The 18,248-nt window shown below is 45.7% G+C and overlaps 1 protein-coding gene and 1 non-coding gene across 2 annotated transcripts; both read right to left on the bottom strand.

Moving 5' to 3' along the window:
- Positions 1 to 9,192: 9,192 nt before the first annotated feature.
- LOC131290040 (odorant receptor coreceptor) lies at positions 9,193 to 18,009 on the bottom strand. The gene is made up of 8 exons (XM_058319421.1): positions 17,565 to 18,009; positions 17,131 to 17,291; positions 15,886 to 15,984; positions 15,564 to 15,681; positions 13,888 to 14,095; positions 9,851 to 10,055; positions 9,508 to 9,663; positions 9,193 to 9,243 (listed from the first exon to the last, which is right to left on the bottom strand). The coding sequence occupies exons 1-8, from the start codon at positions 18,007 to 18,009 to the stop codon at positions 9,193 to 9,195; spliced, it is 1,443 nt and encodes a 480-aa protein (XP_058175404.1).
- Positions 14,290 to 14,362, bottom strand: Trnaa-agc (transfer RNA alanine (anticodon AGC)). The gene has a single exon. It is a non-coding gene; the product is annotated as a tRNA-Ala (tRNA).
- Positions 18,010 to 18,248: the final 239 nt, after the last annotated feature.

Below are 18,248 nucleotides of genomic sequence, written 5' to 3'. Positions count from 1 at the left end.
GCTTTTGCCCGTGCTGGGGGGGGATCACTGGGAAAAGCAGTGGGAACTACTAACTAAGACGCTGCGGAGCAATGTGATTTCCGCGATTTTGTAAACCCGCTGCAACGAGCTGCATCGACGGCGATTGTGTAATGATGGGGGAAAAACTGTTTGTTCACTAGCTCCGAAATGTATCGGTTTCGAAGTCCCTGTATTCATTGTATCCTTCCGAGGCTAAAGTGGATCACTTGCGGTATGATTGTTCTGGTACAAAAGTCTTTTGCGGGTTTTAGAACTTCGAACTGCTACACAAAACAAGTTTCACTGCAAACGGAACCGGAATCGGGGCGGGCATACCTTGGTTTGGTTTTGGGGTTTTGTCGGTTTCACGAACACAACGGGCTATGCGCACTCTTTGGTTTTTTTTCCGGCTGCCGGATTTCTTTGGTCGGGACCCTGCCTGATCGCTCGAGGAAGGTGGCTCTGGCAGCAGCAAACGGAACGGGGCTCGATCGGATCGGAACGGTCTTTTGCGAGATCTTCACTGGCGAACCACTGGAACCACACTGAACGATGTCTTCGGTGGGCCGTGAGGGTAATATTTAAAGAACTGCGCACACCATCAAAGGCCGCTCGCACACAGCGCTGTCTCCAGTGTTGGTGGGGGGGGAACGCCATGAAGATCACGCATTCGCGTACACGGCTTACGCAGGTGGAGCATAGCGCCACGGCAACGGACGGGCCGGGGGTGAGGGGCCGGTTTTAGCGGTAGTTTTGCCTCCCTCCCTCCCTTTTGCCGCCCGCATTTCTCCGATCGCTCGCACGATGTGGGAAGTGGGCTTAGCGGAAGGCAGGTGATGCGCGAAAAATTCATGAAGACGCAACCAAGCAACACACCACGAAACATCGCGCGATACGCGATGGCCGGCTACCAGCACATCCGCAAACACTCCGGCAAACCAACACACACCACCGTGCCATGGTAGGTAGGAAGTTTTCCACCTTCGCCGAGGAAAAGCGCCGATGGCTCAACGCTCGCAGCATACAAAGGCCCGCACCTACACAGAGGCACACGGGCACGGGTACGGGCGTGTCGGGCGGTTGGATGCGCGTAACGCACCGCACGCGCGCCTCACTTGTACCTCGTGCCGTGTTGACGCGTGTTTTGTCTGCAAGGAAGCCCCCCCGTTTTTGCGCCAGGGACACGCGATCCGCTTGCAACAATGCGCCCTCGGTGCATGTCAGTGGCCAGAGGGCGCCAAAGGGCGAAACAGGTGTTTGTTTGTGTGGTGGTGGCGGGGTGAGGGAAGGGGGGAAACGCAACGCCAACAGGGAGTAGAAATAGTTTGTCGCTGTTGAAGGATGCTCGAAGCATCGATAAGGCTCCGGGAAGGGGCCTGCAGTGGCTTGTTGGAGTGATTGCACATGCGTTGGTGATTGCGGAATTTGGAAAATGGTAAACATGCGTAAACGGGCCTCCCGGTGGCCTTCAGTAGCATCTGGGCGTTTCGAATGCGGTTCACATTCAAGTACGGCGAGCTGTTATCCCCCTCTGCAATGACCCGTTGCAGAGTATTTAGGACGAAATCCGTGTGGTAGCCTGAAAAAACTGAAAAATCCATCATTTGCGTGCGAATGAGTTTTAATTAATTTTCGACGCTATGGTAACACATTATCCCCACGGTTGCTTTTGTTTGGTTTCGATTCTAGATTAATTATTGTTTTTAATGAGAAATGGGTCAGGTAAAAATCATTGCTAACAGTCAGACGCTTCCAATTAAACTCCAGCTACCCATCATAATATTTCCATCAAATAAATCGGATATAATCCTGTTTTAAAGTATGCTTTAAATATTAACTTACTATTTAAATTTAAATTAATTACTTTTCTACAAACATATTCGGGTTGGCTCACGTTAATATAAAAAAAAACCTTTGAATTTTCAATGTTGAACAATTTAAATGAAATAAAAATAAAATCCGCATTCACTATTTTTCTTTCAAAGTAATGAAAACATATGACTTGTTTTTTGGTACAATATTGTACTACAATTTTAACTTTGTTTCCATATTGACAATCATAAAAAATGCATGAATCGTCGGTCTATGAATATTGGAGAGGCAGGTATGGAACACATAAACTATTTTTTGGAAAAATATTTTGAAATTTTAATTTAGACAGCTACGAGAAGTGTAATACAGTTATTGCTGCAAACATTATTTTTATGTTTGGGAACAAGGCCCAATTTCAAAGTGGTCCTCCAATAATTACTAAAAAACTGAGACTATAAACTAAATTTTGTCATATTCTCACATGTTAAGCATTTTAAATTAATTATGGTACACTTGTAAAATCGTTTGTGTTTTTTATTGGAAAGTAATTAGTAGTTTCGAACTTCGTTCATCTCAAAGTACCCGTGCAATAATGGTTACTAACTTTCCGGGTACCGGTTCTTCGGCTAAAAGACAAAGCTACATTCTTCCTTTTCATTGGCGCAAAACTGGTTTTATTTCCACCGACGGTGCAATTAAGGGACCGGTGGAAATGCAGCCCACTTGTCCGTCGTTTTGTCGCTGACTTCCGAGCGCAAGTTGAAAACTTTTGCAAGTTCATTAAATCAGCCACACACCGTACGCCCACACCTTTCCGGGCGACAGAAAATGGAGAAGGCAGGACAAGCTGGAAAAACTTTTCCCAATGACACCCATACGCAAGCGTTAGAGGAAAAAGAAGGAAGCAAAAACGCATCGCTTGGTGCATCACAGCGTAGTGCAGCCCATTTGGTTTGTGCCGTTTGATCGAAATTTAATTGTTTTCGTCGGGGTGTCGCTGCTTTCGCTCGAAACTGCCAGGTCCGTCCGACAATTTGGCCGGGATCGGAGGTACAGGGTGCAGAATCATAAATGCCAATGATTAATTAATGCAGCTGATAAAGTTTGTTCGTGACCTGCGAGGCGTGTATGTTGGGTGTTCCTTCATGGCTGTGTTTTAGTTTTTCCATCCCAACGGTAGCCAGTGCCGAGCCGCAAACTACATTACGGTTTGATGAGCGCCCCGTGGCGCGCAGCTCGCCGGCTCTCGGCGTTATGCAGACAACATCTACCGTCTACCCTTTGCCGACTCGGTAAGGGAAAGCATTATAGCCACGGTCTCCCGCCGCACGAATGCTGATGCTCCTCATGCTTATGTATTGGTAGCTTACACCTGCTTGCTCCGCTGCCGGCACGCGCACGCACTGTTGGGCTATCAATTTTATTCCAAAAATGCACAACCTTTATCCATCCTTTTCGCAAGAGCCCTGATTTTCCCGGCCTCGTTCGGGCGGCTGCAGGCGCTCGTTAGCGCATCGTGAAATTTGGTTCAGTTGCTGAATTCGGTTTTATCAAAACGAATGATAAAATACCGACGAAATAAAGCACGCGCTTACAACGCGCGCAGCTGATTGAATCAGAAGCCTGGTGATGTGGCTTTATATTTTCATGCCGAGAGGGCTTTTCCGACGCTGGTCGCACGTTATGAATCATTCAACAGAAGTGTAAAATTCGTTGGAAACTGTACAGGTTATCATTTCAAATTATTTCTTTATTACGCAGAATTACGGTCGTCATAATTTTTAGGATGGAAAATACTTTCGTTTTTGTTTTTCACACATCCTGAATTACATTATCTCTTCTTGAGCGGGTATCAAGTCAACTGTCATGGAGTTTGTTAGAAAATTTACCCGTTTTTTAGTGGTAAGAGATGTTGTTGATAGCTTGGTAGAAATTAAGTGTCTGAAGTGAAGTGGAGAGAAACTCTTTTGGGCTTTCTGTTGTAAAACAACAATATAAGATCACTGTACTGAAATGCATAGTTTTGTGCATTGAGTTTTACAATCATATAATCATGTATATTAAATGGTTTTCGTGTTATGAGCCTGTTTGACACCACGATTTTCGATAGTAACAAAACATTTCTATATAAATTATCCCCTATATTAAAAAACACTACGTAACGTCTTCGATTGATCGAATTTGATTTCGTGCATCACTCGCCGTTCGCAAGTCATTAGTCACTTTTGATCGGTTTCATTGTCTGCGCCGCGGAAAAGGAAGCGGAAACCAGAGGAATTTACGAAACAATGGAAGAAGCGCGTTGACCTACGCCCACCTCGCGCCATGGGTTGAACTTTTTCCTTTTCCTCTCCGTTTCTGGCAAATGGCTGAAACACAAAGTGCAACCGTACCGTCGTAAGTGCCGTTACCGCTGGACGGCCTGTTACGGCCCGAAAAGATGGCGTACGGTTGGATGTGCGAACGGGTCCAAAAATTTCCACTGTTGGAAGAAACCATTTTGAACATTTTTCTTTTTCTTTACCCGCCGTTCCGAAGTGATTCCGAAGGAGAAAGTGACCCATGTTTCGTATGCGCGCCAAACGTCAACCCAACGTTGGTGTGCGTTGGTGGAAAATTGAAAAAAACGTGTTAAAAATTTTCGCCGTTGAATTTTGTGGAGCCTTCGAACGGAAGCATGGACCATGAAACGGATGGTTAGGTGCTTGGAAAATAAAATTATTATACACCTATTTTAGGAACATAAAAATTCGACTTTTCACATGCGCATGCGAAATAAATAAAACAGGACCGTCTCGTAACCGCAGTGGAAAACTGGTTGCAAATGTAACTGCTGGGAAAAGTAATGGCCTTACAAACACCCGAAAAAAGCTCCAAAGTCCCATCCGAACTGGATATCATTTCAAAGGAAAGCCGGAACGTTTGATGCTGTTGTTGAGGTGCGGGGCGATTTTTACGTGCTTTTCAACATTTGATTTTCAATTTCAACAATCGCCCACGCGTAATCCTATCTTTCCACCTCTCCCTCCAATCCGTCTCTTTCTCGCTCTTCTACCAATTTCATTCGTGCATCAAACCAATCCCCCGTTCTGGCACGCAACGCAGGTCGGAATTCGTTATTATTTGCCCTGTGGTGCGATCGGTATAATTACACCTGAAAGCTTTACGCTTTTTCACTATCAATTAAAATTCCAGTATCATTATCAACTATTGGTTGTTTTATTTTTTTTATTTTTCCTCCATCAATACCCACCCACTGCCACCGCTTGCGTGGGCTCACGAACCGCCAACGACACCGCGTTGATGTTTCATCAAATTTATTTATTTTTATTTTCAACTGTTTCATTCACCGCCACCTGCGAGCTTTCTTTCCGTTTTTCACCATCTCGTCCTCGTGGTGTGGTGAAGTTTTTGCAAACTTCATCCGGCTACCCAGCCGCGGTCGGTGAAATTGGGATTATTTATTCCGCACGGAGCCGGCACGTGCAGCGGCAGCGTCGATGCCCACTCGGACCGGGATTCGTCATGGATGCTTGAGCTTCTGCTGCCATTGCCTATTATTTTGCACGTCCCGTAGCTTCGCAATTAACGGCGGGAGGATTAACTTTTGGGCCATCGGTTTGATGAAGCTCAATTGAAAGAAAACGAACATCAATCAGAGGATGATTAAACGAAATCTTTGTGCGGTGTTACTCATTAGTGGAATGAAAATTTTATCTTTATGGGTAATTTACTAAAACCGATAGGAAAAATTGAAATGAAGTTGCCTAGAATGAAACAGAAGAGTTGATTGAATATAATTTATTTATCCAAATTGAGGTGGCTGTTGCATGCATGGAAAAAGAAGCGACCTGTGTGTTGTTCTAAGTATCATCTCAACCCCGACATGTTGCAACACACTTCTTGGATGCTCGTCTAGCAACTTACCTAGAACGAAACGATAACCTTACTAATAATATTGCTCAACAAAGATGTGTGTGCAGCGCCGAACGAACTTTGGGGAAATCGAGCAACTCACCTCGAAGGTCGCTGCTACATATCACTGAACCATGCTGCCCTTCCAAAGACGCCGCCAAGACGTTCGTATGTTCTATCGCTGGGTGGTTTTCTTTTTTCCGAATTGAATTTGCCAAGAAAATATAGAACCATGATGCGTAACCGTGCAATCGCAAGCGCGAGGAAGCAAATGGCATCAAAATCGACGTGAAGCCCTTGAAGAACTGTGTATAGAGAGAAAAAAGAGAGAGAGGTTGTGCTGGTACAGGTGCGGAAAGGTGTGTTCTCATAAAGTACGCTTAAATGTGCGATCAAACGCAAAAAGGGCGCGCATGAAAGAAAATCGCCCCACCCGGTGCTTAAAACCAAAAACAAAACAAGAAAGAAGCAAACTATTGCAACTTATCATTTCCTTCCCCTGGCAGTTGCATGTTGTACGGCGCTATGAGCCGATGGAAAATGGGTGTGCGTTGGTGTTGGGTTTTTTTCCTGCTTCAGTTTTCTTTGTTTCCTATCGTGTTATTAAAAAGTTCGTTGAGAAAACGCGAAGCCCAGCCAGTGCTTGATAGCCACGGCTCAGTCAGTCCATTTGGTTCGCGATGGCGATGGAGTGTTCGCGAAATAGAACACTCGCTCCGGGTTTTCTTCCATTAATCGATAATAAATTCTGTTTCGTTTGTTATTGTAACTTTCGTGACGGTTTGAGTTCACGCTTCTTGGGAGACATTTTCGGAAGGCAACACTCAGCACACATCAGCAGCACAACGCTCACTTCCCCCCAGGTTTTAGTGTGTGCGAGCCCACGCTTTGCTAACGAGATAATTATACCCCGATATATGCTGAAACATTGGTTACGGTCTGGCGGGTTTTTTCTTCTCCACCGCGCCGATATGTTTTAGTGGTGCACGATCGCAGCTTCCGGAGCGGCGATCTCATCGCCGAAATCACGGTCTGGCTGGCGAAGCATCCGACAAACGGTCTCGGGCTATCTTGCGGAGCATAAAATGTTCCCTCCATGACGTGAGCCATTACCAATCTTCCGCCCCCAGTGCGCCCCGGGCATCATAACACATGTTTATGATTTGTTCATCATATTCCGAAGCGGGTCCCGCGAGTATACTTTCGCGCGGATGTAGATGAATAAAACGGAAAAGAACGACTCACGGACACAAAAACGGCTCACGGACGGGGAGGTTTGGGATTTATGATGCAACGGACGAGCTTTACGTCATTGGTTACAATTTTTGGGTAGTCGAACGCGAAGATGGTTCGTTCGTATTTTCTTCACTTATGCAGCACGAGCTGATATAGCAGCAGCGAAATCAACTGGAAAAGAAAGCACACACAAAGAGCCGCTGCTTCGGTCGATAAAGCATTGATTTGCGATTGCGATCGCGATGAAAGGCGAAATGAAACCTTGAACAAAGGTATTGCCAGCAATTTTCCAGATATCATTCGATCTGGCGCTGAAATATGGTTTGAAGTGGTCTTGAGTTTATTTAAGCATGTTCTGTGTTGGAATATTCCGAATGCATTGAAATTTCCCGCTGGGTTTCATACTTTTTTTAAAGTTGAAGTAATAAAATATTCCGATTCGTAAAGCATTAACTCGAAACAAACTTTGATTTTGCTTTTTATTCCGTATTTTAAAATAGTTCGAATGGTTGTAATTACCTTTTTCACTGACTCCTGCAAAGTTATAACTACCAAAGTTTCCTCCAGCATCGTTGCAGAAATGGACTTACAGATTGACTTTTCTTTTTTGTTTCGCTGCCGAACATTCCAAATCGTTCGCCTATTTACAGTTTTCACTCAACTCGGACCCGTTTTCGAACGGATTACTGTCGATTGGAATTGATAGACGCAGAAATGGGAAGAAACAAAGAGCCATTAAAATTGTGGAAAATGAGTGCACTTACACTGCCAACCACGGAAACAACGACGGAAGGCTGCGATGCAACGCGTTTGCCGACATAGCGGCACACACACACACATACGCACACAAACATACAAGATTCGCTTCCGAAAGTTGCTCCACCACCGATTGCCGTTGCATTTTGCAATTATATTAGCCTCAGTTAGCAATTTTGCGCTAAAACGTCTTTTTTTCGCACTCTCCTTTTCCCCATTTTCCACCGCGCGTTGAGAAAGTTTTCATCCCGAACCATGGCAACGGGCCCGCGGGTGTAGCGGATTCTTTCGCCAAAAGGAAGTAACAACGAAGGAAGCAAAAAAAAAAAAAAAAAACCGCCCGTTCGTTGTCGGGCGTTTGCTTTTGGGTTCGCGAATTTTTGTTAATTTATGCATTTCTAATTTTTCTTGCGAACATCGCTGGATGTTTCTGTTTTTTCCAATTTTTTTTTCTTCTTTGCTCTCCTATGCCGAGCAACCAACTGCAATCTCAACAGATGCGCAGAGAGCAATAAATCCCCCCTGCTCTTCCATTTTCCCCTCCCAATCCATTACGGACCAGACAGGAAGAAAGCGGACAAGAGGAAATGGACAATTTTACAATTTGAATTCTTGGACCACTATCTTTTGGGTAACATGGCTTTGGCGTTCCGGGGCGTGGAAATTGATCTGCCTGCCAGTGTTAGTGTTCACCCATGTGATCATTAATTACCGGAGAGGTTACGCTGTCCGGATGCAGTACGTAAGCGTCTAACAGGCGAACTCACTGAAGATGGGGTGTTCCATTGCGTGCATAATAAAAAAATAGACTTTACTATACTTACACCTTGTTCTGTTTTGGTAATTTTTCAAAAATTATAATCAGCCAATTTTTTGTTGAATTATTTAAACTATCACACTTTACGGAATACAGTGCGTATCTAAACAAACCAAGTTTTCACATCATCCTTTCAACTCAATGCAAATTTGTTTAAAAACAAATAAAACAAATTTAATCGGTCTGAAAAGTTCAAATACTTCAAAGAAAACAGGAAAATAAATAAAGAGCAATCTTTATTCTTCACTGTTGTTTATTGTTTCGTAAATTTGTTTGAGTGCTTTAAAAAACTTGTACTTTTTCTTCACTTGTATCAGACTAGCAGGCACAGAGGCAACGCCACATTAAAGACCAAATTAAACAATTTTTGCTTTCTGAGAGTTTATGAAGTTAACAGGTCAATTGTAGTAATTTTGCTCTCTCACAAACAATCATCTTTCATTCCAACAGCAAATGCTTCAGCTTCAGAGAATCGGTTGCATATGCCGATGGTCGCTTCACTTTACCTTTCGATAACAGCTCCAAACGTGACCATCCCTTGTGTTCGGTAAAACGTCAGAAGAATGGGACAAAAGTGAGGGTGTACTAAATGTACTAAGGATGTCGGTGGGAGGTGCGTGTGCGTGTGGTTGGATGTTTTCCTCGCTTCGAATCGATTACTTCAGCTGCACCAACACCATGAAGTAGGTGACCACGGCTCCCAGGACCTATCACGACGTTCGGAAGAGAATGAAAAAAAGCAAACACAACACGCCACATCAAAGATCAGCAAGTGAGTTTTCGGCACCGCGACGTGACGAAGGCAAGTGTCCGAATGGTGCGAGTCAGATCCTTTGTCAAGGCGTTCGTCTCGCACTCGCCTTCGGGTGGGAAATCGTTTAAGGACGGATTATACACCCCCCCGGGGAGGAGGCTGGAGCATGGTCGTCCGAGCATTGACTTTCATTCTTCTTGCACCAAGCCAAACTTACCGATGCGAACAGATCCAGCGATACCGTGAAAAACTTCGCCCCGGAAATGGTCATCGCCTTCTGGCACTGCTGGCACACGATCTGGACGAAGGTTTTCGCCTCCTCGGAGCCATCGTACCAGTGGCACGAGTAGGCCGCTTCCATCACCGATGAGCTCTGGAGGCGAACGTCGAAAGAATGTAGTACGAGAACATCGAAAAATGAAAAGAGAAAAACGCAATGGAAACCCGTCAATGTGATGCTGAGTAGGTGGGAAAGTGGCGTGCTATTTTTTGGCAGCATCGAATGCAGAAGGAAAACATCGTTCTCCAGCGGACGATTTTCGAGGTTTCCCGGCACGTACCTCCTCGATGAGCCGATTGCCAAAGATGCAGAACAGGAAAACCTGGGCCAGGGCGTAGCACAAGTATCCGATGACGGTCAACCCGTACACGTTGACGCCGCCGATCTTGGTGGCCTGGTACGCGAGCAGCGTCAGCTTGATGGTGGAGGTCAGCATGTGCAGCAGGAGCGCAGGACCGTACGTATCTCCGATGGCCGACACGAGGCTAAAGCAGAAAGGAAAAAAACAACTAGGTCACAATCCTACGAAGTTTTTGTTCACACTTTCAGCTGAAGAAAATACTTTTAGCTGTTCGTTCAACAAAAATTATAACTTGTACTTTTTTTCCACTTCCTTCAACACGATGATTTGCTTTCCAACAAAAAAAAAAGAACAAGTAACATTCTGACAACAAGTCGCTTCCCCGCACTTGTGAATAATAAAAATATTTATCAATTCATGCATGATCGATATTAGGTCGGACTGTTTGGATTCATGAGAAAAATAACTCCCCTTCCGGTTGGCGTGTTCCGGTCGTCGCTTGGTAGCTCCATCCTCCATATTCATCCATCATTCAATCTGTCATGCAAAGTAAATAAGGGCAGCATTAGCTGATGGGACACCATCGTCTCCTGATGGGAGTGGTTTTGTTCAGCCTGTTTTTCCTGCTGTGAGCAATAAAACGGGCGCCCGAAGAATACTTCAATAAAATGATACCCTAAAGTGATATCGAAATGAAATTCAGTATCAATTGATCATAATCGAGCCTAACTAAACCCTCTATTTGACAAGTACAAATGATACGAGCACAATTCGGATCTGATGAGCTTTGCAAACGGAGAGAAGTAAACCGAATTAAGAATACCGAGTGGTTCCGGTTTTCTCTATCATCCTCAAGTCCTATTAGTGGTGAGAATCCATTTTAATTTCCATCATTAAAATCGTGCCCTGAGAAACTCTATAACTTGATTGGACTTCCCTTAGGAAACTTTTAAACATCTCTTTATGGTGCAATTGCGAGAAAGTTGTTCACTTAATGGCTTCAAATTGCTGCCATTGAAGCTGAACTGATTGCTTGCATGGACACTCCTTTTATGCCGAACTTTTGGGTGGGTATTCAGATTAAAAATTCACAACGCCGATGTTCAGAAAGTAAAACGATTTGAGACATAATTTAGTTAGCTAGAAACACACCCTTAAAGATTTTATGTCACATGCTTTGTGCTGCTCGGTTCGAAATCTCACGTGCTGTTAACACGTATCTCCAAAGTCATTTTACTGCTCTGCACATGGTCCAAAATAAATGAGCCTTGAACAACGTTGGCAGAAATGCTATCAAATAACATTTCCTCCAATGTGAAAACATTCGATTCCCCAATGCATTCGAGGCCCCAACTCCCAATTCAACGGAACGAACGAAACGCGCTGCTTGCTCGCCACCTCCCAGTGTGCGTCCTACGGGCGGGGAAATTTGAAACTTCGCGGGACGCAACCTCTGAGGAACACTCCTGAGGATCAGTGCCGTTGGAGGGAAAAAGTGAGACAAAAAAAAATCACAAACACACAAAGAAGAACCAAAATCACACATCCGCCGGCGAAACGCCATTCAAATCACGCCGTTGTCAGACGTCGCTGTGTTGTCGGGCGGAATCTTGTTTCTGTTAAATATCCCACGTGCCAACCGCCAAACCCCAACACACTCTGTTTGTCGAAGTGTCGTTTAAAAGTACGCGGAAAACCAGTCAGCACAGAAAATTGTCCCATCCACCGGCCGGCGGCCCCGAATTGAAACCCCCGAACTGTGCTGGGAAATGGTAGGCCAAACAAAAAGCTGGCCTCGGGGAAAACGACACAGGCTGAAATGATGTTCTGAGTTCTTCGGTGCACCGAGCGGCTCAGCGTTTGAATGAAAACGGCGTGTGTTTTTTTTTTTTTTTTGTCGCAATCGTGTGGACGGAACATTCGCAAAGCCGAGATCATTCCAGGACGTACGTTGGGGCGTATTGCGTCAAAGAGGGCACGTGAACTGGTGAGGGAACGTGGAGGCCATCGTGTCAACCTCCTTTAAGCAGATGAAGGAGGGCACTGGTGGCAGCCCGGAAAACAGCACCACTCGAGAAGGATTTTCTTTTCATTTGGCGCGTTCATTTTCCGACCCGTTTCGATTGCGTAATGCCACATGGCTTTGGGTTTCGTAGGTTCCGGGTGGGATATGGAGACGCGGCCGGCGGATACGAGACGGAGCGCAATAATAAAAGAACACGACCCTTAATTCCTTCGTATGGTTCATTTTGCATGCATCACCGATGACGGCTGTGCTTTAAGGGATCAGTTGGCCATAAAGAAAAGCTTGGTATAATTTGAGGAGGCGTCGCCGGGTTAACATATTTGCATAAAGCGCGAGCACCCTTTTGCGATCAAGCTTTTGAAAATAAGGAAATTTTAGTCGTGTCTTAAAATAAGTAAAACAATTCGAAAAAATGGAAGAAAAGGCAGAGGAAATTGATAAAAATAATACCAAATCCGTAATAAAAACTCCATCCGATCGATGCGTAAGCTTAACTCCAAGCTAAATCAAGCCAATTGCATATCGATTAGGCGCCAAATGCCGCCCGAAGATGCGGCAACAAACAAAGCGCCTACATCGCACACTGGAAACGCTAGGAAAAAGTTCGTTAAACGCTTGGCACTCGCTTGGTGCGTGTGGTTTTGGCACAAACCGGGCGTCGTAGCGCTGGGCCAAAGTTCTCGGTGGAAATTGGCAACGATTGGGATAACGATCGGCGAAAAAACAAAGTGTTCGACCCTCCAAGAAGCAGAAGTGGGTCATCGATAAGGACGCTAGGGAGCCCCGAGCGTTTGGTCTTAAATCAGGCACGAAGGCAGAATCAAAGAATAATACCATTACACCGGCGCCACTTCCTACAGCGGCGGCCTACCGATACATCGGCCTGGTATTACAAACATCAAGACGATGTCTAACGAAATTTACAGCTGTATTAGCCCGGCCAGATGTTGGAGCAGTTATCCTTCGACGCTCAAGCCCCACGCAAGTCATCGCGTCCAGATGATTCAATTTGCCCGAGTGGCATCTAAACGCTGTTCGCCTCTCCTTTTTCCCGCTACGATACCACGACGGGTAATGTGCTGCCGTCAGCGATTTATGGCAGTGTTACGGAGGAATCACAATTTCTATTTCCACAAGCCCGCAAATCCGGGATTTGAGCAACCGACATCTGCCCACCTCCGGTTTCGCTAACCGTTTATTCGATTTCGTGGGATTTGACCGCACGATGCTGGGCAAGCATTCAATATGTCGGGAAGGGTTTTTCCTTTCATTCGTACTGCGGTTAGGATGGGGAAGGATTTTACTTTTCACATTTTTACAAATATGTTTGGTGATGCTTCAAATTAGTTTAACAATAGTTGAGGACAAAAGAACCAATAGAAGAACCTCATGGAAAGTTGAAAGCTGCCGATAAAGTGTTTCCAAGTTTTCAAATTCTTCTTTCAATTCAATTTCACTTATGAAAAAGTCATGAAAAAAATCCAATTTTACAACGTCCTCAGAGACGTTTCATGGTTCGGTTGACATGAATTTGATGAGCAGTGCCACGACATCAAAGCTTTAAGGTGTGCTTCAGGCAGAGACAGGAAAATTGTATTCAACCTGTTGACGCCTGGAGAAATTGGTGCAATACTGACGCCCAGGATTCGCCCTCGTGCTTATCAGTCAAGTGGATGTGTTGCCATGGGCAACCTGAAAAGATACTTGGTCGCTTTCCTTTTGTCGTTCGGTGAAGCGTCTTTCATCTGAACCGAAGACGAAAGCACCGGCTGCTGCTCTTGAAGAATACTTAAGGTTTTCTTGAGCACATCCAGCTACCGTTGCTGATCGCGAAACCAGAAGGAACTGTCATGAGTTGGTTTTCGGGAAGTTTACCATATTAAATTCAGTGATGCAAAAAACACCTTTTGTCCGTTGAAGACGTACATCGGAGCATCCGGAGCTACGCATAATTCATCAACAGAATTTCTACAACATTCGAAACACCTACCGTACGACGTGCTTGTGCCGCTCAACCCAGTACTTGATGGCGCTGCGCACCATCATCTCCTGCTTGCGCGTAAGTCCGTTCGGGTTTCCGTTGCGGCCATTTTCATCGAACGTTTGCAGCGTCGACGGCGCCCGGAACTGGGCACCCCAATCCGCCTTCGAGCTGTAGATGCCGCTCAGATCGAAGTCCTTTACGTCCGGATTTTTTTCTGGGAAAAAACCAAGCGAAAGTTAACTTTTCAAACAAAAAATGTTGTCCGCGCAGAATAAGAGTTTTCTACATCTAGTAGTAAACAAATATATTGTGTCTCTACACACGGATAGCTAGGTATAAAATCTCTAAGATAAGCTAAGAGCATGGGTCAAGAGAAGTTTGTAATTTAAAAATATTAAAGAATATCCTTGGAGATGCCGGGTATCGATCCCGGTACCTCTCACATGCTAAGCGAGCGCTCTACCATTTGAGCTACACCCCCTTCGGTGAGTAGTTGCGGTTGACCGGCGTTCAAAAGCTCCACCGTGGCCCACTTCTTTTCCGGACGGCGTTGCGAGTAAATCCTTGGCGATCGACATAAGCCCCATAAATTACATTTAGCTGCTATTGCCCCCCTCCCCTCGCAAGGTGGGGATAAACGCCAAAGCTGATAATAAACCGGCGCGGCCAAGTTCACCGAAGCATACGTAACTGTATCGCTTTGTAAAAAAAAAAATAAAAATGGAAAAAGTAAAAACCAAACCAAAGACCCCCACTTAGTTCAAAGGGATGAAATGGAAGCGAGCTAAAAATGGATACGCTAGTACAGCAACTAGCTGTTGGTGAAAGGTACGGTGAAACCTTGGCGGGGGATTTTAATATGCATTTCGCGTACCAGCCTGACAAACCGAGCCACGCCCGTGGCAGTTCGTTGGAATTGACTCTCGAAAGTTGAGTGATTTTACAGGGCAGCCCATATTTATGTGTAAGACGAGAAATATTTCTATTTTGTATTTTAAAATTGTGGAATATTGCCACAGATTTAAACGCAATCGCTTTCTTGTGTTTTCAGAAGTGACGTATCAGTAGAACATAAGTGAAATTAGTAAAACTTTTTCAAGTTGACATAAAATGCTTGTAAATGTAATTTACAGATGCACTCTGGATTAATGTTTAATGAATGAATTAATGTTCAATTACTGTTTAACGAATTAATGTTTAATTACTTGAATTAATGTTTGATTACTCTTCGTTGTCATGTCATTAATGTTGACTTTCTTCTAAACATTTTGACACTAGTGTAGCCGCATATGAACTGGTGGACTGTGAGTTTTCCAACCAAACTCCCACCCAGTGCCACAACGGTCGGCGAACATTGAAAGCTATTTTTAAAGTTCAATTTATAGGATGTTTTTTACGCCAAAGTCTAGTCCACCGGTGTCGCACGTTGTTTTATCTGTCCCTTTTCGTGCACCCTTGTTTTTTCCTCGCTTTTCATTTTGATCCACTCAGGGGGTTTGGTTTCGGGATGTGGGTTTTTTTTTCGTGCTTCATTTCATTTGTCTCATCGTGCCAGCTTTAGCGTCGAGGAAAGGTCAAACGAGAACGATGAAGACGCGACCATTCCATCAGTATTCGATGAATACAGCAGGTTGGTCCTCGATTTCGGACCCGGCTTCATTCCTGCCCCGCACACCACCTACCTTCGTTGATGATAAGCTCCGATTTGGAGCCGGCTGAAATTGCTCGGAACAGAGCGGCCGAGTTGGGCCGATAGGTATCCAGCGAGGCAGACAGCTCCATTAGGGGTCGCATGATTCCCTGCGCGAAACGTTGCGAAACGGCCGGTGGGACAACGGAGCGTCCGCCAACAATTTAGGGCACATTGTGGTGTTGTGAGCAGCATGGTGGTCGGAACGAGAAAGGAAGGAAAGTTGTGGTAAGTGAGTGAAATTGAAGAAAAATCAAATGCCCCACGTTCTACCTCAAATGCCTCCGACCGTCTTCCTGCAGCTGGCCACCTACCTTCAAGTGTTGCAGCTGCTCGCAGGCCAACAGCAACCAGGAGCAGAACATAACATCCGCGAGATTGCTCTGGACCATCGAGAACAGCAGGAAGTAAATCTGTGGAGCGTTAAATTGCGCGCGGAAAATGAAGGAAAAAATCAAAAATACATCAGAATTGCACCCGTCGGAGGGGGAGGGGAACGGTCCCGTAAGACAGACTGGGAACCCGATCGGCAACCGGGCAGCTTAGCCTGTCCCGACGGATTCGGGAAGAAATCACTCAACCCTCGGGCAGCGTTCGGGGCGAGTTGACTGCAAGTCTACCCGAGCATGAAAAGTCCATTAGTCGCTTACGAGCGGAAATAAAATTAAAAACAACCCATCAAAGTTTATGAGAATGGGAGCGCTGGGGCAGGTTTCCGGCTGGAGCAATTCTTGAGGCCCCGCGGAGCCATTTTGCGATGGCAGTTTTGTGTGTTTTTCGCGCCAGCTGGAAACAATTCAACTCCATTATGCACTAGGTTTTAATTGTCCGTTTGTTTATTGCGCCAATTGAAATGGACAAATAGTTCAATTAGACAAAAAGGATATACGTCTTTCTTATTTGTTGCTACTTTCGTTACTTCGTTACGAATATCCTAAATAAGTTGATTGAATAATGCATGAATGCTGTTCACATTTAATAACGTGGCATGAGAATCAAGCTTACCTATTTATTTAATGAATATAAAATGAATTGTTCTCATGGCTCTCGTCTAATTCAATTGTGCTACCGATCGTCCAGTGAAAGTTAATGGCGCATCGTAAGATTTACTGAGTGTTCAACATCATTATTCAATCGCGTAGGTGACCCCGACTGCGCCATATTGAACGTAATTGCTTCGGCTTACCTCCAATCAACCGTTGTCCATTAGTAATGGAACCTGGCAAAAAGGATGTCCACCTTCCTCTCCAAAACCTCCCCCCGAGATCCCTCCCAAGGACCAACAATGGTCGCAGGGCTATCGACCCACCAACTGGCCACGGATAATACTTCGGACGAGAAAATGGGTCGGACATTTCCATAATCGTCTTTTTCCCTCCCATTTAATGCCATTCCAGGGTCTGGCACGTTATCTTTCCACCGTGCTGGTCGCGGGAAAAATCGCGCACCCCTCGTGGTCATAATTTAACCAGCGCCTCTTGTGATACCTTGCGACCACGACAAGGACGACGATGATGATGAAGATGCTGGACTCGCGGCGGACGGTTCTACGTACGTACCTGGTAGATGAAGGAGAAGATGTACGCCGGTCCGCTCATGGCATTCCAGGGATACCAGGACTTGATGGGCAGCCGGGGGATTTCCACCGTGTACGTCTCGTTCGTTTCCTTATCGAACACGTTTATCACGCTTTCGCCGAAAAACGTTATCGTTACCCAGGCTGCAGCGTTGGCAAGCGGAGGAAGAAATAGCAATGGCGTACGGTGCCGAAAATTAGCTTCGCACTTCCACACGGGAGTTTGTCGAAAAGAAGGGCCGAAAGAACGATTAATCAACCGCAAGTTGGAAGCCACGGATTTTCGGACTCGCGTTCCCGATGGCCCAGCAGGAAGCACCAACCATCGGCGCTAACCTTCACGGAACCACATTTTGGCACGTACGGCATCGACTTTCGGGCCCCTCCTTCGCGGAAGGACACGCTCACGATACTCACCGACGACCGAGAGCACGGTGGTGGCCATCACCAGCACGAGCAGCTTCCGCATCTTGGCCAGCGCAATCGAGTGATAGCGCGCGTCGGACTCGGCGAACAGCGGATGGGAGTTGGTCTGGTTCCAGATGCCGAGCGTGCGGTAGAAGTTCTCCGAGTTGAGCGCAAAGTAGATGAACTTCGTGACCGAGTGCGTGAAGAACAGCGTCGTGATGGTGTTGGCCGTCAGCTCGTTCACGTCGTCCGCGTTGGTGGCCAGGTTGCCGAGGATGGCGAAGAACTGCAGCAGCACCATGGCGAGCGTCCACCAGGAGTACACCTTCCGGATCAGTATCGGGCCGGTGACGTAGCGAAATAGGAAGTGACCGCTGGCCTGCATGAGCCGAATGTTCGGCATCAGGTCCGCGACCAGCCCGACGTATTTGGTCGGTTGGACTTGCATCTGCATTGTGTGTTAGAAGAGCGGAGAGAAAAGGAACTGGTCATAAGAGGATTTGCTCGGAATTGGTGCCAATGTTTGCCCAAGGACGGCGCGATTCGATCAAATGATTTATCGAATTTGGCAAACAAACAGTACCCAGTCTTTTTTGCAACGGCCAACGCGAAAAAGCGAACGGAAGAACTTGCGAAACGCTTTATCGTGCCTCGATATCTGCTGATTTGAAAAAACTATCAACGATCTACAAA

Source organism: Anopheles ziemanni, chromosome 3, assembly GCF_943734765.1.
Source record: "Anopheles ziemanni chromosome 3, idAnoZiCoDA_A2_x.2, whole genome shotgun sequence".
Classification (NCBI taxonomy): domain Eukaryota; kingdom Metazoa; phylum Arthropoda; class Insecta; order Diptera; family Culicidae; genus Anopheles; species Anopheles ziemanni.
The sequence above is the reverse complement of the archived record's forward strand: the minus strand, read 5'-3'. Positions and strand labels throughout refer to the sequence as shown.

Bases quoted from the DNA above. Each gene is read 5' to 3' on its own strand.
- LOC131290040 (XM_058319421.1), bottom strand. From the start codon at position 18,009: ATGCAGATGCAAGTCCAACCGACCAAATACGTCGGGCTGGTCGCGGAC. The intron at 17,292-17,564 runs GTGAGTATCGTG...CCAACGCTGCAG, and splicing joins CACCGTGCTCTCGGTCGTCG to CCTGGGTAACGATAACGTTT. The intron at 10,056-13,887 runs GTAGGTGTTTCG...TTTCTGCTTTAG, and splicing joins CGGCACAAGCACGTCGTACG to CCTCGTGTCGGCCATCGGAG.